This window comes from Salvelinus fontinalis, chromosome 20 (genome assembly GCF_029448725.1).
Source record: "Salvelinus fontinalis isolate EN_2023a chromosome 20, ASM2944872v1, whole genome shotgun sequence".
Classification (NCBI taxonomy): Eukaryota; Metazoa; Chordata; class Actinopteri; order Salmoniformes; family Salmonidae; genus Salvelinus; species Salvelinus fontinalis.
In genome coordinates, this window is record NC_074684.1 from 25,818,328 (window position 1) to 25,844,531 (window position 26,204).

At 41.9% G+C, this 26,204-nt stretch overlaps 2 protein-coding genes across 2 annotated transcripts in view; one reads left to right on the forward strand and one right to left on the reverse strand.

Annotated features, from left to right (window-relative positions):
- Window positions 1–5,849, forward strand: part of LOC129817579 (gamma-aminobutyric acid receptor subunit rho-1-like) — a 51,919-nt gene extending 46,070 nt beyond the window's left edge. The window contains exons 8-10 of the mRNA XM_055872978.1: window positions 1,169–1,321; window positions 1,500–1,696; window positions 1,835–5,849. Of these exons, the coding sequence (XP_055728953.1) occupies window positions 1,169–1,321; window positions 1,500–1,696; window positions 1,835–2,128 (644 nt within the window). The 3' untranslated portion in view covers window positions 2,129–5,849. The remainder of the gene's footprint in view (window positions 1–1,168; window positions 1,322–1,499; window positions 1,697–1,834) is intronic.
- A 5,579-nt stretch (window positions 5,850–11,428) lies between these two features.
- On the reverse strand, window positions 11,429–24,451 carry LOC129817578 (proline-rich nuclear receptor coactivator 1-like). The gene is made up of 3 exons (XM_055872977.1): window positions 24,367–24,451; window positions 13,423–13,631; window positions 11,429–13,042 (listed from the first exon to the last, which is right to left on the reverse strand). The coding sequence occupies exons 2-3, from the start codon at window positions 13,609–13,611 to the stop codon at window positions 12,563–12,565; spliced, it is 669 nt and encodes a 222-aa protein (XP_055728952.1). The 5' UTR covers window positions 13,612–13,631; window positions 24,367–24,451; the 3' UTR covers window positions 11,429–12,562.
- Between the last annotated feature and the right edge of the window lie 1,753 nt (window positions 24,452–26,204).

Consider the following 26,204-nt stretch of genomic DNA (forward strand, 5'->3'; position numbering starts at 1 on the left):
CTCTGCCTAGAAGGCCAGCACTGTTGACGTTGTGACTGGTGTTTTGCGGGTACTATTTAATGAAGCTGCCAGTTGAGGACTTGTGAGGCGTCTGTTTCTCAAACTAGACACTCTAATATACTTGTCCTCTTGCTCAGTTGTGCACCGGGGCCTCCCACTGCTCTTTCTATTCTGCTTAGAGACAGTTTGCGCTGTTCTGTGAAGGGAGTAGTACACAGCGTTGTACGAGATCTTTAGTTTCTTGGCAATTTCTCGCATGGAATAGGCTTCATATCTCAGAACAAAAATAGACTAACAAGTTTCAGAAGAAAGATCTTTGTTTCTGGCCATTTTGAGCCTGTAATCGAACCCACAAATGCTGATGCTCCAGATACTCAACTAGTCTAAAGAAGACCAGTTTTAATGCTTCTTTAATGACAGTTTTCAGCTGAGCTAACATACTTGCAAAAGGGTTTTCTAATGATCAATTAGCCCTTTCAAATTATAAACTTGGATTAGCTAACACAACATGCTTTTGTAACACAGGTGTCACGGCTCCTCCTCTGCCGTGCAGGGGGTGGTTCCTCCTGCAGGCAGAGGAGGGTCGTTAGTGATTGGAGCCACCTGGGCTCAGGGTATAAAGCTGTCACTAATCACTCTTGCTCTCTCTCCCTCTCTGCTCCTCCAGGTATGCTCATGATTTGTTTGTTCCTTTGTAGTTTTGCATAGTTTTCACTCAGTCATGTTCACACACACATATTCACGCATCCATGCACTTTACATACACCTTACATTATGATACATCCACACCTCATTCCTTTTTCTTAGTTTAAGTTAATAGTTTGTTTAATAATAAAGAATACTTTTAAATTGGCCTATACCTGTTGTTCGTGTCCTCTCATTTGTCACAGGCTATGAGCCGGCTTGTGACACAGGAGTGATGGTTGCGGATAATGCGCCTCTGTACGCCTGTGTAGATATTCCATAAACAATCAGCCGTTTCCAGCTACAATAGTCATTTACAACATTAACAATGTCTACACTGTATTTCTGATCAATTTGATGTTATTTTAATGGACAGAAATGTGCTTTTCTTTAAAAAACATGGACATTTCTAAGTGACTCCAAACTTTTCAATGGTAGTGTACATAACTAAACATATGTAATAATCTGATCCTCTTCTCTCCAGGCTGGTACAACCGTCTGTACATCAACTTCACCCTGCGACGCCACATCTTCTTCTTCCTGCTGCAGACCTACTTCCCTGCCACTCTGATGGTCATGTTGTCCTGGGTGTCTTTCTGGATCGACCGCCGGGCCGTGCCGGCCAGGGTTCCTCTGGGTGAGTTAGCCCTTAATAATTCAGGATCTTGTTCGAAGCTTATTATGATTCTGTCTTCTACTGTATTCATGTTTCATTATTACAAAGCCTCTAATATTCTGCCTTCAGTAGAATTTCCTGCTGTGTCCCTAAGTTTTAACCTTTCTGATCAGATGTTGTGTGTTGTACTGTGCTCCAGGTATCACCACGGTGCTCACCATGTCCACCATCATCACTGGAGTCAACGCCTCCATGCCCAGGGTTTCCTACATCAAAGCTGTGGACATTTACCTCTGGGTCAGTTTTGTGTTTGTGTTCTTATCGGTGATAGAGTACGCTGCAGTGAACTACCTGTCTACAGTGCAAGAACGGAAGGAAAGAAAGCTACGAGAAAGGGTAAGTGCCATTATAACATTCCATGGATCCAAATAGTCTGTTTCTCAGTCTGTAAAAGATGCTCTGGGAAGGAGTTTTCGATTTCAAATGTGGGTACTGTAGCTCGGTATCTAATCCAGTCTCTGTTTCTGTCTGCAGCTGCCCTGCACCTGTGGCATGACCCACCCAGGCATGATGGGTAGCTACAGTGAGGATGATGTCAACAACACTGGGAACTATGGCGGTGAGCCGATGGAGAACGGCGCTGCAATGCAGCAAAGGATGATGGTCCATCTGGACTTTGAGGAGAACGACCAGATCACAGGACACGTGGGCTCCAGCGCTTACAGCAGCATGTGGATCGACACCCACGCCATAGACAAGTACTCCCGGGTCATCTTCCCTGGGTCCTATATTCTGTTCAACATCATCTACTGGTCCTGCTACCTCTAACACTGCACAGAATGGGATGGAGGTAGACATACCCACAGAACTAGAATGAATTCTATTAATTCTAATGTGTTATATTAATTATATTATTTTTTTACGAAAATACCCAGGGTGTATGCACCTGGAAAGGAACCACAACTCTGACGATGTGATGATGCAAAATGCTAAAACATGGTACCTGGATTTCTGTACCTGAGATATAGAGGGCATGCCATGCACAGCACACGGATTCAAACACAGCAGTTATTGTCATTTTGAACACCTATATGTTGGTGTTTTATATGTCCGGGGAAGTAATGAGTTCATGTAATGATTAATAAGTAATGGGCTGGCTTGTATCCGTAGCTGAAAACTTCATTGAGTTTTTATCCACATTGAGAATTGCAAAACTGTCATTTAGTTTAGTTGTCATTGCCAATATAAACTCAGCAAAAAAAGAAACTTCCTCTTACTGTTATTTTCAGCAAACTTAACATATGTAAATATTTGTATGAACATAACAAGATTCAACAACTGAGACATAAACTGAACAAGTTCCACAGACATGTGATTAACAGAAATTGAATAATGTGTCCCTGAACAGAGGGGGGGTCAAAATCAAAAGTGACAGTCAGTATCTGGTGTGGCCACCAGCTGCATTAAGTACTGCAGTGCATCTTCTCCACATGGACTGCACCAGATTTGCCAGTTCTTGCTGTGAGATGTTACCTCACTCTTCCACCAAGGCACCTGCAAGTTCCCGGACATTTCTGGGGGGAATGGCCCTAGCCCTCACCCTCTGATTCAACAGATCCCAGACGTGCTCAATGGGATTGAGATCCGGGCTCTTCGCTGGCCATGGCAGAACACTGACATTCCTGTCTTACAGGAAATCACGCACAGAACGAGCAGTATGGCTAGTGGCATTGTCATGCTGGAGGGTCATTGCAGGATAAGCCTGCAGGAAGGGTACCACATGAGGGAGGACGATGTCTTCCCTGTAACGCACAGCGTTGAGATTGCCTGCAATGACAAGCTTAGTCCTATGATGCTGTGACACACCGCCCCAGACCATGACGGACCCTCCACCTCCAAATCGATCCCGCTCCAGAGTACAGGCCTTGGTGTAACGCTCATTCCTTTGACAATAAACGCGAATCCGACCATCACCCCTGGTGAGACAAAACCGTGACTTGTCAGTGAAGAGCACTTCTTGTCAGTCCTGTCTGGTTCAGCGACGGTGGGTTTGTGCCCATAGTCGACGTAGTCGCCGGTGATGTATGGTGAGGACCTGCCTTACAACAGGCCTACAAGCCCTCAGTCCAGCCTCTCTCAGCCTATTGCGGCCAGTCTGAGCACTGATGGAGGGATTGTGCGTTCCTGGTGTACTTCGGGCAGTTGTTGTTGCCATCCTGTACCTGTCCCACAGGTGTGATGTTCGGATGTACCGATCCTGTGCAGGTGTTGTTACACATGGTCTGCCCCTGCGAGGATGATCAGCTGTCTGTCCTGTCTCCCTGTAGCGCTGTCTTAGGCGTCTCACAGTATGGACATTGCAATTTATTGCCCTGGCCACATCTGCAGTCCTCATGCCTACTTGCAGCATGCCTGAGGCACATTCATGCAGATGAGCAGAGACCCTGGGCATCTTTCCTTTTGTGTTTTTCAGAGTCAGTAGAAAGGCCTCTTTAGTGTCCTAAGTTTTCATAACTGACCTTAATTGCCTACCGTCTGTAAGCTGTTAGTGTCTTAACGACCGTTCCACAGGTGGATGTTCATTAATTGTTTATGGTTCATTGAACAAGCAGTGTTTAAACCCTTTACAATGAAGATCTGTGAAGTTATTTGGATTTTTACGAATTATCTTTGAAAGACAGGGTCCTGGAAAAGGGACGTTTCTTTTTTTGCTGTTTAAGATGCTATATTGGATTGTTGGAAGATACATTTTTTCAAAGCCTATGAGAACTAATGCAAAAGTCACACTACAGTAGAATAACGCATTCCCTAAAAATCTTAACATTACATTTGATCAGTTTCATGTAGAGCTATCCGTCATGTTAGTCATTGCAGGTGCTATGGCAGGTGCAGTGAAATGCTTATGTTACTAGCTCCAATAGTGCATTAGGATGTCTTGCAGATACAATAAAAATACACAAATAAGAAAAAAATTCCAAACAAGAATTCAAGAAATAACAATCCAAGTAGATACAGTATATTACAGTGAGCATGTGTGAGCATTATGTTAAAGATACAAAGTAAAGGTCACTCGAAAGCATCAATAATTTTACTGTTTAAGTTAGGGAACAAAGCTATACCAAATACTTTCTGTACCAATAAGTACATGAATGTGCAGATTTTTTTATGAGATCAGATATACAGTAGCATCCAGATTTGCATGTCTTGGCAAATATCATATCAAATATATATCAAAACAAATGGTGTCCAAATGGTTATTTCAAACTGTGCTATACAATGTCGGGATCATTTTGTGTATTGTGGTTTCAAATGGGCCATTACACCTATTTTTATTGTGTCCCCCCTTCTCTGGGTATGCTTGAATATGTATTGAATAACTACTTAATAACAGTACTTGTACAGTATTTTAGCATAAATCTGTCAACTGATTCTTCTTACATTATCTCCTGCACTACTTTCAGTTTCTGACCACCCTTCCCATCTATTTTAGTGTTTGATTCAACATGTGTGACAGGTAAATGGGCTATTGACATGATGATTTTGTAACTCAGTTTCTGAAACAATAAGTAATTGATTAAAATGTTTTCTTCTATTTGCTCTTTACGAATTCTGTACATTGTTCTTACATTTAATTAATAGGCTTCCGTCCAGATATGATAATGACTGTTTCATTCACATGCAATGAAATGTAATGGATGAATAGACTGAAGAAACCCCCCCAAATTATGAGCATCTGTAGACTTTTATCAGATTTATTATTCAATTCCCTGAATGGAGAATATATAAACCTTCCTTTCCAATGCATTTAGGCTTATCTAATGCAACATTGCTATGACATCTGTTTGCAATTAAGCCTAATTTCAACCAAAGCCTGAAAAGGTACACTACCGTAGAAAAGTTTGGGGTCACTTAGAAATGTTCTTGTTTTTTAACGTAAAACACATTTTTTGTCCATTAAAAAAACCTCAAATTAATCAGAAATACAGTGTAGACATTGTTAATGTTGTAAATGACTATTGTAGCTGGAAACGGATGATTTTTAATGGTTTAGAGCACCTGAACCAATGTAAAAGTATGGGTGGATTCCAGGTACAATAAAATACACATTGCCAAAGTCTGTGGAGCCAGTGGAGATAACAAACTATCAAAGTTATTTCGTTCTACGTTACAGCATTAAAGTTCTTTGCATAACAAGAATGTTGCTTCCTAGTTCTTCTGATGACCACAAGAGGGCCTGTGGAAAATCACAGGGAGGAATGCATGGTTGAGTTGGAGTTTTACCAGTGGAGACTTTGAGAACCTCTTCATTTGTAGCGAATTCGCTCCCCAAAGCCTTGCCTTTTACCTCATACAACCCCCGCAGGGTGAGATTCTGCAGTACGTTGTAAAAGGCATTCCTTGCTAACTCCAGTGTAACCTTAAAAAAGAGTGTGCAAAACTGTCATCAAGGCAAAGGGTGGCTACTTTGAAGAATCTCAAATATAAAATATATTTTGATTTGTCCAACACGTTTTTGGTTACTACATGATTCCATATGTGTTATTTCATAGTTTTGATGTCTTCACTATGTGTTGTAGAACATAGTAAAAATAAAGAAAAACCCTGGTACTGTACGTGTTAATGTTAACTGGGCTCAGTGGGCTGTCCTTCACTGTGGATTCTCCAGTCTGGCTTTAGTTGCTGTCTCTGCACAAAGAGGTTACTGTAGGCGAGCTTAGCAGCGTCCAATGCATTGACTCCTTCCAGGGGTAGGCTGCAGCATGAGAGGCCTTGCCATGGTACCTCACTACGACACTGGAAATGGAAAAGAATAAGTGCCAAAACGTTGGTGTTTACCCATCAATTATTGGGAATATATTTAGAGTGTGCGACTATCTTAATGTATGTATTTGTACACAAGTTTACTATTATTGGTCAGCACAAATCATGCTTTTCACTGGAAATGAAACCAGACGTTGGCCTTTAGAGTTATGCTGTTGGGCTGGTGGTTTATTCTGAGAGTAGGCCAGGGGAACATCAGCTGTATCTTAAATGTTGTAACTGGCCTGACTGCCTGGCAGTGACTGCAGCCTGAAATAGCACTCTGCATGCAGCTAGGGCCCCCAGTACAGAGTTCAACAGAGCTGTTGCCAGAGAATGGAATGTTAATTTTTCTACCATAAGCCACCTCCAACGTTGTTTTGGAGAATTTGGCAGTACATCCAACTGGCCTCATAACCGCAGACCACGTGTAACCACACTAGCCCTGGACCTCCACATCCGGCTTCTTCACCTGCGGGATGGTCTGCAGGGGAGAGGGAAGGCTGAGAAGTATTTCTGCCTGTAATAAAAGCCTTATGTGGGGACAAACTCATTCTGATTGGCTGGACCTGGCTGCCAAGTGGGTGGGCCTATGCCCTCTGAGGCCTATCCATGGCTGCACCTTTTTGTTGTTGTTCTTAAAACAAGATCAGCTTTAAAAACATATTTCTCTATTTCTTTTCTCTTTCATGGGATACAATCAGTAGTTTGTATTTATTGTTTTGTTACTGTTTTTTGTTGTTTAAAAAAAATATTAGGCTATCTTTATTTTTAAACTGGAAAAATATCATACGTTTACATCTACATTATGCAGTCGGAAGTTTACATACACCTTAGCCAAATACATTTGAACTCAGTTTTTCACAATTCCTGACATTTAATCCTAGTAAAAATGCCCTGTTTTAGGTCAGTTAGGATCACCACTTTACTTTAAGAATGTGAAATGTCAGAATAATAGTAGAGAGAATGATTTATTTCAGCTTTAATTTCTTTCATCACATTCCCAGTGGGTCAGAAGTTTACATACACTCAATTAGTATTTGGTAGCATTGCCTTTAAATTGTTTAACTTGTTTCAGGTAGCCTTCCACAAGCTTCCCACAATAATATGAGTGAATATTGTCCCATTACTCCTGACAGAGCTGGTGTAACGGAGTCAGGTTTGTAGGCCTCCTTGCTCGCACACGCTTTTTCAGTTCTGCCCACACATTTTCTATAGGATTGAGGTCAGGGATTTGTGATGGCCACTCCAATACCTTGACTTTGTTGTCCTTAAGCCCTTTTGCCACAACTTCGGAAGTATGCATGGGGTCATTGTCCATTTGGAAGACCCATTTGCGACCAAGCTTTAACTTCCTGACTGATGTCTTGAAATGTTGCTTCAATATATCCACAATCTTTCTTCCTCATGATGCCATCTATTTTGTGAATTTCACCAGTCCCTCCTGCAGCAAAGCACCATCACAACATGATGCTGCCACCCCCGTGCTTCACGGTTGGGATGGTGTTCTTCGGCTTGCAAGCCCTCCCCATTTTTCCTCCAAACATAACAATGGTCATTATGGCCAAACAGTTCTATTTTGTTTCATCAGACCAGAGGACATTTCTCCAAAAAGTACGATCTTTGTCCCCATGTGCAGTTGCAAACCGTACTCCGGCTTTTTTATGGCGGTTTTGGAGCAGTGGCTTCTTCCTTGCTGAGCGGCCTTTCAGGTTATGTCGATATAGGACTTGTTTTACTGTGGATATAGATACATTTGTACCTGTTTCCTCCAGCATCTTCACAAGGTCCTTTGCTGTTGTTCTGGGATTGATTTGCGCTTTTCATACCTTTTCATCTCGAGGAGACAGAACGCATCTCCTTCCTGAGCAGTATTTTTATTTATTTTTTTACCGTTATTTTACCAGGTAAGTTGACTGAGAACACGTTCTCATTTGCAGCAACGACCTGGGGAATAGTTACAGGGAAGAGGAGGGGGATGAATGAGCCAATTGTAAACTATGATGGCTGCGTGGTCCCATGGTGTTTATACTTGCGTACTATTGTTTGTACAGATGAACGCGGTACTTTCAGGCGTTTGGAAATTGCTCCCAAGGATGAACCAGACTTGTGGAAGTCTACTATTTTTCTTCTGAGGTCTTGGCTAATTTCTTTAGATTTTCCCATGATGTCAAGCAAAGAGGCACTGAGTTTGAAGGTAGTCCTTGAAATACATCCACAGGTACACCTCCAATTGACTCAAATTATGTAAATTAACCTATCAGAAGCTTCTAAAGCCATGAGATAATTTTCTGGAATTTTACAAGCTGTTTAAAGGCAGTCAACTTAGTGTATGTAAACTTCTGACCCACTGGAATTGTGATTCAGTGAATTATAAGTGGAATAATCTGTCTGTAAACAATTGTTGGAAAAATTACTTGTGTCATGCACAAAGTAGTTGCCAAAACTAGTTTGTTAACAAGAAATTTGTGGAGTGGTTGAAAAAATGAGTTTTAATGACTCAATCCTAAGTGTATGTAAACTTCCGACTTCAACTATATATACACTACAGGTCAAAAGTTTTAGAACACCTACTCATTCAAGGGTTTTTCTTTATTTTTTACTATTTTCTACATTGTAGAATAGTGAAGACATCAAAACTATGAAATAACACATGGAATCATGTAGTAACAAAAAAGTGTTAAATCAAAAAATATTTAATATTTGAAATTCTTCAAAGTAGCCATGCTTTGCTTTGATGACAGCTTTGCACACTCTTGGCATTCTCTCAACCAGCTTCATGAGGTAATCACCTGGAATGCATTTTAATTAACAGTTGTGCCTTGTTAAAAGTTAATTTGTGGAATGTATTTCCTTCTTAATGCGTTTTAGCCAAGCCTTTGTGTTGTGACAAGGTATACAGTACATTCGATAAGAGCTGGACCCATGGCTACACCCCTGCCTAGTCATGTGAAATCCATAGTGTCATGACGTTGGCCTGTGGGTAAGTTTTATGACCCCCCCATAAATACCTTTCTCCCTTCTCTCTCGTGACTCTACAGATGGACTCTTGAATAGCCTTTGTTAAACAAGAAATTCTGGGAATATCAGAAAGTGGGGGGAAATGAACCATATTTTGGGAATCCAAACAGTTGAACATATGCGTTGGTACTTAATGAATATGTCAGTTCGGTTGTCATCTGAGACATTCTCATCAATGATAGGATGACATAAACGGTACAGTGGAAAGTCTTGGAGGCAGGCCACTCGATTTCCTCTTTGCGTTATATTGGCATCGAACATGTCACCCTCCCTAGGAGAGGGGGTGACCTTGATAATTTATTGTTAAGACGAGAGGCTGCTTGGATATTTAATTTAAAGACCCTTGCTCCCTTCGGTCTTAATGTGGACTTTGATCGGAAGCCATTCTTGTGATTGTTGTGATTGTTGTGACTTTGCCATTGTGGTTGTTTGTAGGCTTGTGTGGTCTTTAGTGTGTCTATGATCGTATGCTATCCATTTGTATTAATTGTATGTTGCTCATTCTATGCCGTTTTAATATGAGTAATTAACCAATGATATTAGGCCACTGTTGGCCATGATTACAGACACCTGTGTGTCTTGACACTATATATAAACGAGTCATCCCGCAGTGTCTGTGATTGTACCCTGATGAAGACAGCTTGCCTGTCGAAACGTTGGTAATTAAATATTTTTGCATCTGAGCTCCTAGAGTGTGCGGCTCTCCTTTATTTTCTAGTTTTCTACTCCGCTAGCCAGCACCTCGCCTACATAGGTGTGCGTTTCTTTTTTCTTCTACAGTGGAAAGTCTACACCTATTATGTCATAAAGGAAAACGTCCCTAGTGGACAGCAGATATGACCGCTGGTTACACAAAGAAAAGGGGGGTTGGGTTTGAGTGAAAGAGCGGGAAGACTGAAGAACAAAGGGAGAAGCGATGTCTCTATCGTAAATACAGGATCTTATGCATTCTAAATTACCGCCCATTTGGAAAAGGAAAATGCAATGAATATTTACTCTGTGAGCTGCGCTTCGGTAGGTTGGTCGTAGATGCTGGTCGTGTTGGCCAACAGAAATCTTCCTGTCCTCCGAAGAATGTCTCTGGTGGTAAATTGGATACGTTGTAGTAACGTCATTGTGTGGTAGACGGGATACTCTGTCTGTTCTTTCCTAGCCCACGTTTGCAGCTGCTGTTGCTAACTCAACAGCTAGGAGGTATCACTTCTGTAGCGAATAAGAGTTCAAAGTTCATACCATTCGCAACCAAAGCTCACTGAGGTTGGCTTCGTTCTGTAGTTATTATCTGAACCCTTCTGACATCGGATCGTTATTTACATTTACATTTAAGTCATTTAGCAGACGCTCTTATCCAGAGCGACTTACAAATCCTAATGTACCCGGAACAGAAGGTTACATTTTCGTCAAGGCTTGTATGGTGGAGGGAGAAGGGTGTGTTTTCATACTTTTATAACCCATGTCTCTTCACAGGGGCGGGCCACTGATTGAGCAGAGCCCTAACTTATAAAAACCCAAATCTCTCATTTGGAAGCTAAAATTACATTTAATCTTTTCACCAATAATTGTATATTTAAACATTTGAATTGCACAACAATGCCATGTGAATCTGATAACTATAATGTAATCAAGGTATGATTAATTCTGTGTATATGTAATTCTGTGTGATTAATTAGGTATTTAGTAAATAAATAATTAAACCCAATTTTGTATTGCTGATTCAACTTGTTAGCCAGGGTTCGTGAAGATAACCAAGAATTTACAACTTTCAGATGAGACTGAAATAAGGTGACGATTAGTATTGACTGCTATTGATGTAAAATATTACTAGGTCTTTAAGAGTTTATTCGGAAGATAACTGCTCTATAAATATTATTTTGTGGTGCCCCGACTTTCTACTTAATTACATTTACATGATTAGCTCAATCAGGTAATATTAATAACAGAGAAAGGATTTTATAGAATAGCATGTCATATCACTTAATCCGGCATAGCCAAACACACGACAATAGATTAGGGCCCAATAAATGTTTAAATTGACTGATTTCCTTATATGAACTATAACTCAAGAAATTATTGGGTTTATATTTTTGTTCAGTATAGTGTTACAGGTTAATTTTTCACTGTTATGTAAGTTATTTATCCGCACCCACTACAATCAATGCTGAAACATGAGTACTAGTTCCCTGATGTTGTAAAATGTTATTAGATTACTAAACCAATAAACTTGTGGGGAGACTGACAGGCATTGTGAAGTCTGTGACACCTTAGCATTTTCAACTTTTGAAGGCGAATGGTAACAGAGAGAAAACATTAGGGGTAGCCAATATTTTAATGTCAATTTAGATATGAAATGCATCATAAAATTAAAAAAATTCTAATTGCAAAGTGAGAGTATTGCTTTAAGATGTATACAAATTTAGTCACTGGACTTAACTTTTTGAACATTTGCAAAAAACAAAATTCAATCTTTGGTACAGTAATACAATTTCATTTTTGTGTGACACGGAGTGAAGGAACAAGAACTAGCAGCTGCCTAGCTTTAGGGGGAAGGGGTCAAATGTGTGTTACATAATAATAAAGACCATGTCATTCATCTTTCTTCCGGTAAACATTCTCAGCGCTTTAGATGGAACAACACTGGTGATCAGGGGGCCAATGAAAGGAAAAACAAAAAACAGAAATGTGTCAGTGCTATAGAGATTCAAAACAAAGGGCACTCAGTCAGTGCTCGTGCTGAATTTGTCTGTTTCCTGCAGCGGCAGTTGTTCTCGTCATCAGAGGGGGAATTTTTGATTTTGAGACTCACATTTGTCACTCCATCTTCTTGATGTCATTCACCCAGCTGGCTCCCTCTGTCATTGAGCCTGGGGAAGAGGTTACCGTCTTCAAGACCGTCCTTCGAGAGTTCCCTGAAGATTGTGGGTCCTCCCTGCAGTGCATTCAAGGCAATAGCAGTCACAACTGGTGGGCTGAAGTTCACAGAACCCCAAACCTTCACACAACTCTATGCTTGCTTGCCACTATGGTGACTCGTGTTGGTTCAGTCAGTCTTGTGCAAATTTGTAAGATAATCTTTCTTACGTTTAATGCGTCCCAATGGGCACTGCAGCCCATTATTGGAACAGTAAGTGCACCAGCTCAAGGTGAACATCTTTTTTAGGCATCAGTAACAAAACTATACTTTCTGTTAAAATAACATGAAAAATATACACTTATATTACATGTTTACAGTATATACATTTACACAAGTTCATAAAAAATCCCCCCAAAAACAAGGCCGCTTGCTCAAAACATGTGAAATTGTATTACAGATCAAAAACTCATTACATTCTGTTGCTGTTAAGTTATAGTTCCAGTTCTTTCAGAGTCCAAATTCTTCAGTGCCAAATTTGTCATTGATCAGGTATAGACGGAACTTTTTGATAAGATTTCCATCCATTGAGATCATGGTTTATCTTGAACCTTCAGCAGAGACTTCAAATGAAACGTAATTTGCTCTCGGCTGTGGTCGGAATGTTGGGGGGCAGTCTCGCCGACCCAATGACTCGGTGGTTTGGGCAGGACACTTGGAGACGGGGGCTCGCTGAATTTAGCTCCAGCATAGATCTTCTCTCCGTCTTTCAGCTCATCCTCAGGCACAAGCTCAGCTGGGGATACAGTCACAATCTTGACATTGTCAACTGAGTTGAAGGGATTCTTCTCCTCTCTACGGAGGAGCTGAATGGGAGCAGAATTGGGCTTCGTGTGGCAGCTGTTGTCATATTTCTGTACTGAGGGACCATTGCAAGGTGCAATAACGTGCCTGCTCCTTTGGCTCCGGGTGTTGAGATTTTGGGCAGCTTGATCGAGTCTATCGAGGTTGTGGACAGACTGGTCACCTGGTGTTGTGGCCCTCTCCACTCTCCCATTTTTTGACTTCAGCAGCTGGTAGGAAAGAGAAACAAACGTTAGTTTGACAAGGTCTGAACCATTCTAAATGTTACGCAAATAGTTTCTACTCTGAACACTTGAGCAAAAATTTAAAAAATTATTTCCAGTTCCACCTCATTTGTTTTTGTTTTGGTGTCAATGCAATATATAAACATCTCAGGAACTGGCACATCGCCGGCATTGTTGAAATCCTTCATAACATTTCGTAAGATGGCGTCGGAGAAGAAGGCAGACGTTTTACATGCCCCCAGCCGATTTTGTTTTTTTGTTCGTTCATTTGCATTGTTTGTAACTTATTTGTTGTACATAATGTTGCTGCTACCGTCTCTTATGACCGAAAACAACTTCTAGACATCAGGACTGCGATTACTCACCACGGACAAGCAGAACCCTTTTTTTTCTTTCATGACTCTGATGAGCCCGACGAGAAGGATATACCACTTCCTCGGGAACAGGCCCCGATCACTGTGATCTGCGTGAAGAGGAGGCGGAGAAAGAGGCCGAAGGTCGGGCTGCCTTCTGAGAATTCGTAGGCGATCGAATAAACCCCCACTTCCCTCCATTCTGCTAGCAAACGTGCAATCTTTTAAGAATAAAATCGACAAGATACGCGGAAGATTAGACTACCAACGGGACATTAAAAACTGTAACATCTCATGCTTCACGGAGTCGTGACTGAACGACAACAATATCAACATACAGCTGGCTCGTTATACGATGTACCGGCAGGATAGAACAGCGGCGTCTGGTAAGACAAGGGGCGGCGGACTATGTATTTTTGTAAACAGCTGGTGCATGATATCTAAGTAAGTCTCAAGCTATTGCTCGCCTGTGGTAGAGTATCTCATGATAAGCTTTAGACCACACTACCTACTGAAAGAATTTTCATCTGTATTCTTTCTAGCTGTTTACATACCACCACTGTCAGAGGCTGGCACTAAGACAGCATTGAATGAGCTGTATTCCGCCATAAGCAAACAAGAAAACACTCATACAGAGACGGTGCTCCTAGTAGCCGGGGACTTTAATGCAGGGAAACTTAAATCCGTTTCACCAAATTTCTATCAGCATGTTAAACGCAACCAGAGGAAAAATAACTCTGAACCATCTATACTCGACACACAGAGATGCATACAAAGCTCTCCCTCCATTCGGCAAATCTGACCCTAATTCTATCCTCCTGATTCCTGCTTACAAGCATATATTAAAGCAGGATGCATCAGTGACTAGATCAATAAAAAAGCAGTCAGAGGAAGCAAATGCTAAGCTACAGGACTGTTTTGCTAGCACAGACTGGAATATGCTCCGCGATTGAGGAGTACACCACATCAGTCATTGGCTTGATCAATAAATGCATCGATGATGTCGTCCCCACAGTGACCACACGTACATACTAGAGGTCGACCGATTAATTAGGGACGATTTCAAGTTTTCATAACAATCGGAAATCGGTATTTTTGGGCTGCAATTTTTTTTAATATATATTTTTTTATACGTTTATTTAACTAGGCAAGTCAGTTAAGAACACATTCTTATTTTCAAGGACGGCCTGGGAACGGTGGGTTAACTGCCTCGCTCAGGGGCAGAACGACAGATTTCACCTTGTCAGCTCGGGGGATCCAATCTTGCAACCTTACAGTTAACTAGTCCAACGCAATAACAACCTGCCTCTCTCTCATTGCACTCCACAAGGAGACTGCCTGTTACACAAATGCAGTAAGCCAAGGTAAGTTGCTAGCTAGCATTAAACTTATCTTATAAAAAACAATCAATCATAATCACTAGTTAACTACACATGGTTGATGATATTACTACATATTATCTAGCGTGTCCTGCGTTGCATATAATCTGACTGAGCATACAAGCATCTAAGTATCTGACTGAGCGGTGGTAGGCAGAAGCAGGCGCGTAAACATTAATTCAAACAGCACTTTCGTGCGTTTTGCCAGCAGCTCTTCGTTGTACGTCAAGCATTGCGCCGTTTATGACTTCAAGCCTATCAACTCCCGAGATGAGGCTGGTGTAACCGAAGTGAAATTGCTAGCTAGTTAGCGCGCGCTAATAGCGCTTCAAACGTCACTCGCTCTGAGCCTTCTAGTAGTTGTTCCCCTTGCTCTGCATGGGTAACGCTGCTTCGATGGTGGCTGTTGTTGTTGTGTTGCTGGTTCGAGACCAGGGGGGAGCGAGGAGAGGGACGGAAGCTATACTGTTACACTGGCAATACTAAAGTGCCTATAAGAACATCTAATAGTCAAAGGTTAATGAAATACAAATGGTATAGAGGGAAATAGTCCTATAATTCCTATAATAACTACAACCTAAAACTTCTTACCTGGGAATATTGAAGACTCATGTTAAAAGGAACCACCAGCTTTCATATGTTCTCATGTTCTGAGCAAGGAACTTAAACGTTAGCTTTCTAACATGGCACATATTGCACTTTTACTTTCTTCTCCAACACTTTGTTTTTGCATTATTTAAACCAAATTGGACACGTTTCATTATTTACTTGAGGCTATTGATTTTATTGATGTATTATATTAAGTTAAAATAAGTGTTCATTCAGTATTGTTGTAATTGTCATTATTACAAATAATAATATATATATATATATATATATATATATATATATATATATATATATATATATATATAATTGTTTTTTTTGTTTTTTTGTTTTTTGTTTTTATTTTTTTTTATTTTTTTAAGTATTTTATTTTTGCATTTTCCAATTAACAACATTCAAGACAAACATGACAAGATATTAGACAACAATAGGACAAAGTGACAATAACAGATGAGCGTAACAAAGAAAGAAAAAATAAAACAAATTATAATTATATATACAGACATACAATAAAAAATAAAAATAATAATGAGACATTGGATCATAAGGTCACCTGCCGTAGGCTACATATTATACGTTACGTGTGAAACATTATATAAGGATAATCTAGAGGTTCATTCAATGTGATGTGGGGGGAGATTCTCCATATAGTCAATAAAAGGTTGCCAAGTTCTGTAAAATGTATTTAACTTATTCCTCAAGCGGTAAGTAATTTTCTCCAGTGGGATACAACTATTAACTTCTGATAGCCACATTGCAACTGGCAGGGGGGAATCCAATTTCCATTTCAAGGCGATACATTTCTTGGCAATCGCTAACAATATTTCTGTTAGCTTTATAGTATGGCTTTGCCTAAGATTGGTGTTAGTAAAGTTGCCCAGTAGACAGACCTCCGGGTCTAGAGGGAATGCAACCCCATGAATTGAGGATATGGTATCGCATACCCCCTGCCAGAAACTGTGTAGTTTTGAACACTGCCAAGTGGAATGGAGGAATGTTCCTTCATCTGAGCCACATCTAAAACATAGGGAGGAGATATCAGGGTTGAACTTGTGCAGTCTAGATGGGGTGATATAAAGCTGATGGAGGAAATTAAACTGAATCAGTCTGTATCTGGAGTTCAATGTGGATGTAACACCATCCCTGCATAGGTCGCTCCATAGACCCTCATCGAGATCAATACCCAGATCTTTTTCCCATCTAAGTCGGGGTTTATCTAGCCCAGGCAGTGTTAGTCCTGACATAAGAGCATCGTAAACACGGGAAATGGTCTTGAACAGTGGTTGGTCTGCATGGCAGAGTTGTTCAATAGGTGACATCTTAGGTAGGTTCCATTGTCCCTTGAGAGACACCCTAATAAAGTTTCGTAGTTGTAGGTAGCTAAAGAAGTCCCTTGTAGGCAAGTGGTATTTCTGTTTCAGCTGATCAAAAGACATAAGAACTCCCTCCTCGTAACAATGCTCCAGAAGGGTGATCCCCCTATCAGACCATGGTCTAAAGTTACTATTCTGGAAAAACATAGGAATCAATCTATTGTTACATAAAGGGGTTTTAGGGGAAAGGAATCCCCCTCGTCCGAACAGCTCATGTAGTTTGCCCCATGCCAGGACAGAATGTATGATTAAAGGGTTGTCTGTGATGGTTTTTATAGATTTTCTGTCCCATTTGTAAAACAATTCTGCCCCAGTGTCATCATTTACCTCAAGCTTTTCAATGTTCAACCATGAGGGAGAGGGACCCTTGTCAAACCTCTGAGCCAGAAACCTAGACTGTGCTGCCCAGTAGTACATTCTAAAGTTGGGGAGGTTTAAGCCCCCTTGACTGTAATCAAGGGTCAGTTTATCCAGGCCAACCCTAGGGGTTTTGCCGTGCCAGATAAACCGTCTGGTCATCTTGTCGAGAGAGGAAAAGAATGCTGCGGGAACAGGGATAGGGAGAGATTGAAACATATATAGAAATCTGGGCAGGACATTCATTTTAATTACATTGATTCTACCCAGTAGAGTGAGAGGTAAGTCCATCCATTTACAAAGGTCACCCTCCACCTTTTGCAACAAATTGGCCAGATTGAGTTTATAGAGGTTGTTCAGGTTACCATCCACCATTATGCCCAAATATGTGAAGCCCATAGGCGACCATCTAAAAGGAAACTTGTGCTTGATGGTATGATGGTCAAAGACAGACAACGGTAAGATTTCGCTTTTATCTAAATTGACCTTATATCCAGAGAAAGAACTATAACACTGTAGTAGGATCTGCAAGTGAGAGAGGGAGTGTTCTGGGTTTGTTAGAAATAAGATAAGGTCGTCCGCAAAGAGTGATAATTTATGGGTATGGGGGCCCACCTCAAAGCCATGTATGTCAGGGCACGTTCTAATAGCCTCAGCCAACGGTTCGATGGCGAGGGCAAAGAGGTGGGGGCTAATTGGGCAACCTTGTCTGTTCCCCCTATAGAGAGGGAAAGAGGAGGAAGTAATCCCGTTGGTAGCAATCCTAGCTTTAGGAGATTTGTAGAGTGATTTTATCAAATTTACAAACCCGGTACCTAAACCAAACTTTTCCAAGACGCGAAAGAGGTATGGCCATTCAACCCTATCAAAGGCCTTTTCAGCGTCGAGGGAGACTGCGACACTAGGTATTTTGTTTTTGTTAGCAAGGTGAATTATATCAAAGAACCTTCTGAGATTGTTGGAGGACAATCTATTAATTATGAAGCCAGTCTGGTCTGGGTTGACCAACAGGGGAAGACATAACTCCAGTCTCTTAGATAGCATCCTGGTGACCAGTTTACAATCTGTGTTAAGGAGAGAGATTGGTCTATATGAGGCGCACTTCAGTGGATTTTTCCCTTTCTTGTGGATTACAGTAATCACTGCTTGAGAGAAAGACTCTGGAAAGCAGTTGTCTTCCCTGGCTTTTTTAAGTACCTCCATAAGGTAGGGGACCAACAGCTCCCTAAATTCTTTATAGAACTCTGGAGGGAAGCCATCCTCCCCAGGAGATTTATTAGAAGGTAAGGATTTAATGGCCTCCAACAATTCAGGAACTGAGAAGTGTTCACTCAGGCGCTCGCTGTCTTCCCCTGACAGGCATGGGAGGTTGAGAGAGGAGAGAAAGGAGTCGATCTCTGATAGATCATCGCTTGATTGGGAAGTGTAGAGGTCTTCATAGTATTTCTTAAAAGTATTATTAATTTCAGTAGGGTCGAAAGATATCTCATTAGTGAGAGTTTCTATAGCATTAATTGTCCTCTTACTTTCCTCTGCTTTCAGTTGCCATGCCAATACTTTGTGTGCTTTCTCTCCAAGCTCGTAATAACGCTGTTTTGATTTAGTGATGGCCCTCTCAGCTTGATATGTGTTCAGAATATTATATTTCAGTTTTTTATTTACCAAAAGCCTGTATAGATCTTTAGTTGGGCCTCTTTGGTAGGTTCTCTAGCTCTGAGATTTCAGATTCAAGGGCACTCATTTCCGCACAGTGTTTTCTCTTCAGCCCTTTAGTATAGGAAATGATCTGTCCCCTCAGATAGGCCTTCAATGTGTCCCAAAGAATGAAACTGTCAGGAGCAGAGGGTTTGTTTGTCAAAGTGAAAATATTGATCTGCTCTTTGATGAATGCACAAAATTCAGGTTGCTTTAGGAGTGTAGAATTTAGTCTCCATCTATATGCTCCATTTACCTTGGTAGGAATGGAGATTGATAATACCAGGGGAGAATGGTCACTAAGCAATCTGGGGAGATACTCGACATCTAACACTCTATGAAACAGTTGTGTCGACAGTAAAAAGTTATCTATGCGTGTGTGTGTCTTGTGTGGGTGTGAATAAAAAGAGTAGTCCCTATCCTGTGGGTGCAACTGTCTCCAGATGTCTAGTAAATTGAGATCTTTCATGAATGACATGGTGAGCTTGCTTGCTTTGGTAAGAAGTGAGGGTTTATCAGAGGACCTATCAAGAACTGTATCTAAACAAAAATTAAAATCTCCTCCAACCAGTAACCATCCTGGTGGTGCTTGAGCGACCTGAAGAAAGACATTCTGAATAAACATATGGTCATCGAAGTTAGGAGCATAAATATTCAATAGGGTCCAAGACTCTGAAAACATATGCCCCTGCACCAAAACAAACCTGCCAGAGGGATCAGAGATGGTGTTGCTAACGCAGAAGGGGATGTGTCTACTTATCAAAATTGCAGTTCCTCTTGCTTTGGAGTTAAAAGAGGACGCAAAAACTTGTCCTACCCATTCCCTCTTCAATTTCTTGTGTTCACTGGCTGTAAGATGTGTTTCTTGTAAAAACACGATGTCAGCCTTTAATTTCTTAAGGTATGTATAGACTCTCTTCCTTTTAATCGGGCTGTTAAGACCTTTTACATTGAATGTGACATATTTTAGTGGATTAAGCATAGTAGGGTTTCAAATATGTAACTGAATGGAAATCTATCATATGTAGATAGTTAGGAAATGTTTCAACATTGGTTTGAACACAGAAGTGACCTATGTGTCTCTTTAGGAAGGAAACAATAAACATAGAAAAAAGGGGAAAAAAATTAAGAATCCCACCCACCCCGATTGTTAGGCTAAAACCACAATCCCAACAATCAAACATGAATACACTTGTAGAGATACATTGCTGCTCGCTTTCCATCTTGCTCTTACTAGCTAAACCTTGGCGTAAACTAAAACCTGCGAGCTCTCTAAATTGAAAACAAACGTTGTGAATAGACATTTATGGCTGAATATTTACTGCCCACGGTAAGGGCTGCTTGAGTCTCTTTTCGAAAGATTAACATAAATGAGGGGGAAAGCAGTGGGCCAAAACCCACTTATTTGCTTCGCCCAGTGATATGTACTAAACCAAAATATACTCTCCTGTAAATGTAATAGAACTCACCCCGGAAAGATACGGTTAGTTGAAAATGTACAAACCAATTATAGCGACCAGGAGGATATCAGCGGTTCAGTCCGGAAAAGAGAAAACAAACAAACTGCATCTTATCCCCCAAAGAGACCGTTCTGGCTCAGACGTTGCTCAGTTCTTTGAGAAAAGTGTACACTTCTCCCGGCGTGTTGAAGAGATGGCTTCGACCGTTGTACTGAACTTTCATCCGCGCAGGGTGGATGAGGTAGCCGATGATGTTCTTCTCCTTCAGTGCCTTGGCGGCAGGTCTGAACTGCTTGCGACGTCTTGCGAGATCCGCGCTCATATCCGGGAAAAGGCTGACCCTCTTGCCATCAATGGTTATGTCCCCTTTGGCTCTTGCGAGTTGCAGTACCTTCTCTCTGTCTTGGAAACGGAGAAACCTGACCAGGACGGCCCGTGGGGGCTCATCTGGCCGGGGTTTCGGCGCTGATGTTCTGTGGGCGCGTTCGATTTCCAGTGGCTTGGTGAAGTTGATTGTGCCTAGGACATCCGGGATCCATTGAGTGAAGAAACGGACCGGGTCACGGCCCTCGCTGTCCTCTTTCAATCCCACGACACGGATATTACTACGTCTGCTCTGGTTCTCCATCTGATCTACCTTGTTTTTGAGGTAGGCATTGTCCTTTTGCAGTTGTATCAAGACCTGGTCATGTCGAGCGATGGTGTCTTCAACTGTGCTAATGCGCAACTCTGCCTCAGTCGTTCTCAAAAGGAGATCATTCATGGAGGATTTCAGGTCGTCAATGGAAGAATGGAGTTCGGCCGTTCTCTTATCGATTTTCATAGAAAGACCTTTGTTACCATCTTGAATTTCCCGGAGGAGAGTAGCCAGCATGTCGGCAGGCTCGCACGAGGCCGAGAGCAACAGTCTGGAACTGTCGTTTGAGTTATGAGGGCTAATGCTAATCTTGCTAGCGTTATCGTTATCTTGGGAGTCAACGACGTTTTGGTCGTCCTTCTTGCCTCTCTTTCGGCGGTCCATGGCTATTTGGGAAGGTAAGTACTTGACAATTTATCAGCCGATGTTAGAATATTGTTTCAACGTTGTTATTTAGGTAATAATAGAATAACTTTGAAGAGCCCGGTTTGTCAACGTCTGCTCAGCTCCGCGGCATCACGTGACCACCTTTTTTTTTTTTTTTTTTTTTTTTTTTTAAATCGGCCGATTAATCGTTATTGGCTTTTTTGGTCCTCCAATAATCGGTATTGATATCGGCGTTGAAAAATCATAATCGGTCGACCTCTAGTACATACCCCACCCAGAAGCCATGGATTACAGGCAGCATCCACACTGAGCTAAAGGGTAGAGCTGCCGCTTTCAAGGAGCGGGACTCTAACCCGGAAGCTTATAAGAAACCCTGCTATGCCCTCAGACCGACGAACCATCAAACAGGCAAAACATCAATACAGGACTAAGATCGAATCGTACTACACCGGCTCCGACACTCGTCGGATGTGGCAGGGCTTGCAAACCATTACAGACTACAAGGGGAAGCACAGCTGAGAGCTGCCCAGTGACGAGCCTACCAGACGAGCTAAACTACTTCTATGCTCGCTTCGAAGCAAATAACACTGAAACATGCATGAGAGCACCAGCTGTTCCGGACAACGGTGTGATCACGCTCTCCGCAGCCGATGTGAGTAAGACCTTTAGACAGGTCAACATTCACAAGGCAGCAGGGCCAGACAGATTACCAGGATGTGTACTGCGAGCATGCACTGACCAACTGGCAAATGTCTTCACTGACATTTTCAACCTGTCCCTGTCCGAGTCTGTAAAACCAACATGTTTTAAGCAGACCACCATAGTCCCTGTGCCCAAGAACACTAAGGTAACATGCCTAAATGACTACCGACCCGTAGCACTCACGTCTATAGACATGAAGTGCTTTCCAACACCATTATCCCAGAAACCCTAGACCCACTCCAATTTGCATACCACCCCAACAGAGCCACAGATGATGCAATCTCTATTGCACTCCACACTACCCTTTCCCACCTGGACAAAAGGAACACCTATGTGAGAATGCTATTCATTGACTACAGCTCAACACCATATTGCCCTCAAAGCTCATCAATAAGCTAAGGACCCTGGGAATAAACACCTCCCTCTGCAACTGGATCCTGGACTTCCTGACAGGCCGCCCCCAGGTGGTAAGGGTAGGTACTACCAACACATCCGCCACGCTGATCCTCAACACAGGGGCCCCTCAGGGGTGCGTGCTCAGTTCCCTCTTGTACTCCCTGTTCACTCATGACTGCAAGGCCAGGCACAACTCCAACACCATCATTAAATTTGCCGATGCCAACAGTGACAACAACGAGACAGCCTATAGAGAGGAGGACAGAGACCTGGCCGTGTGGTGCCAGGACAACAACCTCTCTCTCAACGTGATCAAGACAAAGGACATGATTATGGACTAGAGGAAAAATAGGATCTGAGCACACCCCCATTCTCATCAACGGGGCTGCAGTGGAGCAGTTTGAGAGCTTCAAGTTCCTTGGTGTCCACATCACCAACAAACTAACATGGTCCAAGCACAACAAGACAGGCGTGAAGAGGGCACAACGAAACCCATTCCCCCTCAGGAGACTGAAAAGATTTGGCATGGGTACTCCGATCCTCAAAAGGTTCCACAGCTGCACCCTCGAGAACATCCTGACTGGTTGCATCACTGCCTGGTATGGCAACTGCTCGGCCCCCAAACGCAAGGCACTACAGAGGGTAGGGCGAACGGCCCAGTACATCACTGGGGCCAAGCTTCCTGCCATCCAGGACCTCTATACCAGGCAGTGTCAGAGGAAGGCCCAAAAAATTGTCAACGACTCCAGCCACCCTAGACTGTTCTCTCTGCTACCGCACGGCAAGCAGTACCGGAGCGCAAAGTCTAGGTCCAAGAGGCTTCTAAACAGCTCCTACCCCCAAGCCATAAGACTCCTGAACATCTAGTCAAATGATGACCCAGACCCCCCCCAACCAACCCCTCAACACCACTATCTATGCATAGTCACTTTAATAACTCTACCTACATGTACAAACTACCTCAACTAAACGGTGCCCCTGCACATTGACTCTGTATCAGTATGCCCCTGTATATAGTCTCGCTATTGTTATTTTACTGATGCTCTTTAATTACTTGTTACTTTTCTCTTATCCTATTATTATTATTTTTTACTGAATTGTTGGTTAGGGGCTCATAAGTAAGCATTTCACTGTACGGTCTACACCTGTTGTATTCGGCACATGTGACTAATACATTTGATTTGGTAACAAGTAACCTAAATACATGTAGCACATCTACTCAGGTCAACCTTTAATAAACATCGATTGTACAATGTGTACCAAATTCCTTTGTCATTGGGCTGCATTCAGTATGATTTTTTTTGCGTAACGTTCAATTAAACCGAAACAATGCTGTTCTGAACAACAACTTGAAAAACAGGGAGGGGTTTTGAACACTGTCAACATGGCCACTTCCGTTTAAATATGTTACTCATTGCTTAAAGCCACACCCACCAAAGATACCTTAGTCTGTTCAAGAAAGTTCAGTTCGATGAAACGTTTGCTATGTTACGGGTTGCACTGAACAACAAGTTCCCCCAAAACGTTCAACATTCTTTGAGGTATGTTTGATCCGTTTGGTGGGTGTGGCTTGAAGCAATGAGTGACGTTTTAAAGCGAAGCAGCCGTGCTGACAGCGTTCCCCAACCCCGTTTTTTAATTTATTTTTTTTAACTGGTCATTCACCCAGTGCATAGTTTACCAAACTCGTTTTGGTTTGTGCCCTTGTGCTACACAGCGGATTCAAGTTTGGGAAACTCTGACCTAGTGAGCGCACCATTTTACAATGGGGTCGCGGGCTTAACATCAATTTGTAAATTCAGATGTTTTTGCACTCAACATAAAGGGGGAAAATGACTCCACGTTCCATAATGCGTGTGTTGTTTACAAGGATAAAAGCAACATAATGTTTTACTAACAATGGACAAAGAAATAACCACATGTACAAAATTCATATACCAAACTAAATTAACTGAATAATATACCTCTTTCTTTGTCCCCTGCTTTAGATGGTGACAGGTCAGCACAGTCGCCTGGGTCCGGTGGGTTGCGAGTTCGGCACTTGGGGCTTTACAAGCTGCGACATTGTTGTTGATGTCTGCAAGGCGCGTGGGATTGTTTCTCAGCGTTTTTTGGCGCGGTTGTTGGTGTGTCCGCTGCAACCCTGACGTTGTTGAACGCAATTTTCTCCCACCTTTCTTCAACAGTGCTTGCCTTGTTTTGCCTAGGCTTGCCCCGACGTGATAGGAAGTCAAAATGGATGGCTTATTGTTTTCAACGTTGTCCAGATTTGGTTCAATATTTATTAGTGATTCGCCCAACATGACTTCAACGTGGAGAAGGTAGGACACATCAACGACACTAGCTATTTTTATTTTTTCGAAAGTGGTAAGTAGGCTAACTTTAACCAGCTAGCCAACGACGTTAGTTCACCTCACTACTACAACAACAATCAACAGCTAACGACGACGTTATTTAGTACGTAGATGGTGGAACTGAAGTCGGTCCGAAAACCTCGATGCAGTGGGTTTTTTGATAAATTGAATAAGAGTACACCGATGTTGATAACGTAATCTTGTAACTCGAAGCGCGGTCTTCGAGATGGCGTAGAAGCTATGGAAATGGCGCGGGACAACTTCCTGATTGTATTTGAGGGGAAGCTGAAACACACGCCCACTTATTTCAAAACAAAGGATAGGAGAACAACACGGTTTTAACGCCGTACATTACGTTAATTGCTACTAGTAGCTAATAGAATAACAAAATTCCATTACATTTGGTTTATAAGTCAACGCGAATACGTGCTCCGCGAAAAGGTAGCAGCAGTGAATAAATAAATCATTGGTTTCGAAAGCAGGAAATTGCAGATCTCCCATGTTCGAAATTACGTCATGTATGGTGTCATTCTCATGACCGGTACTTTCCACAGGGAGAGGCTATTGCCGCGTTCAAAACAACTGGAAACTCTGAAAAATACAAGGTCAATTCAGTGGACGTCGATGATCTTCAGGTCGGAAAGACGGAGCTCTAGAAAGAGGACCGAGTTGGAAATCCGAGTTGGATGACCGTTCAAATCGATCCTGTCGGAGCTCGTTTTTTTCCTAGTTCCAAATTGTTTTGAACTCACTGAAGTCCGAAGTCGAGAGTTCCCCATGCCGCGTTCAAAACAACTGGGAACTGGGAAATCTCCGACTTCAAAGGCTATTAGACACCACAAGCTCCCAGCTACTATCTAATCAACACAACATTGACATTTTCCCACCCCTGGTTAAAAAGCCTAACCTAACACAATATGGGGCTGCAGGTAGACTAGTAGTTAGAGCATTGAACTAGTAACCAAAAGGTTGCAAGATCGAATCCCCGAGCTGACAAGGTAAAAATCTGTTGTTTTACCCCTGAACAAGGCAGTTAACCCACTGTTCCTAGGCTGTCATTGAAAATAATAATTTGTTCTTAGCTGACTTGACTAGTTAAAGAAAGGTGAAAAAAATCTGGCTATTAATTTCCAGCAATATTGCCCATGTCTGTCTTTGTGGTGTATCACTCTGTACCTAGTCAGTTGATGTGATAACCATCTCAGCTGGCAGAAGTGTATAATTTGGATCTATTATTTGCAAACTTTGCCATGAAATGAGCAGCAGCAGTACAGAATCATTGCTAGTCCTGCACACTGGACAGCACATTCCTCATTAAAGGGGTATTACACAGAAACAATTCTAATTTGTTCGCTTTCTTCCAGACAAAAAAAATTGTATTCTGATGTGATTTAAGCATAAACATGGACTCCGAAAATCTCATTTTGTTTTTTCTCTATGAACAATTG

What these genes read in the sequence shown, in the direction of transcription:
- LOC129817578 (XM_055872977.1), bottom strand. Translation starts at nt 13,611, where the DNA reads ATGGAGGGAAGTGGGGGTTTATTCGATCGCCTACGAATTCTCAGAAGG. An exon ending in AAGGGTTCTGCTTGTCCGTG is followed by an intron (nt 13,043 to 13,422) that starts GTGAGTAATCGC and finishes CTTTCCTACCAG; the next exon opens with CTGCTGAAGTCAAAAAATGG.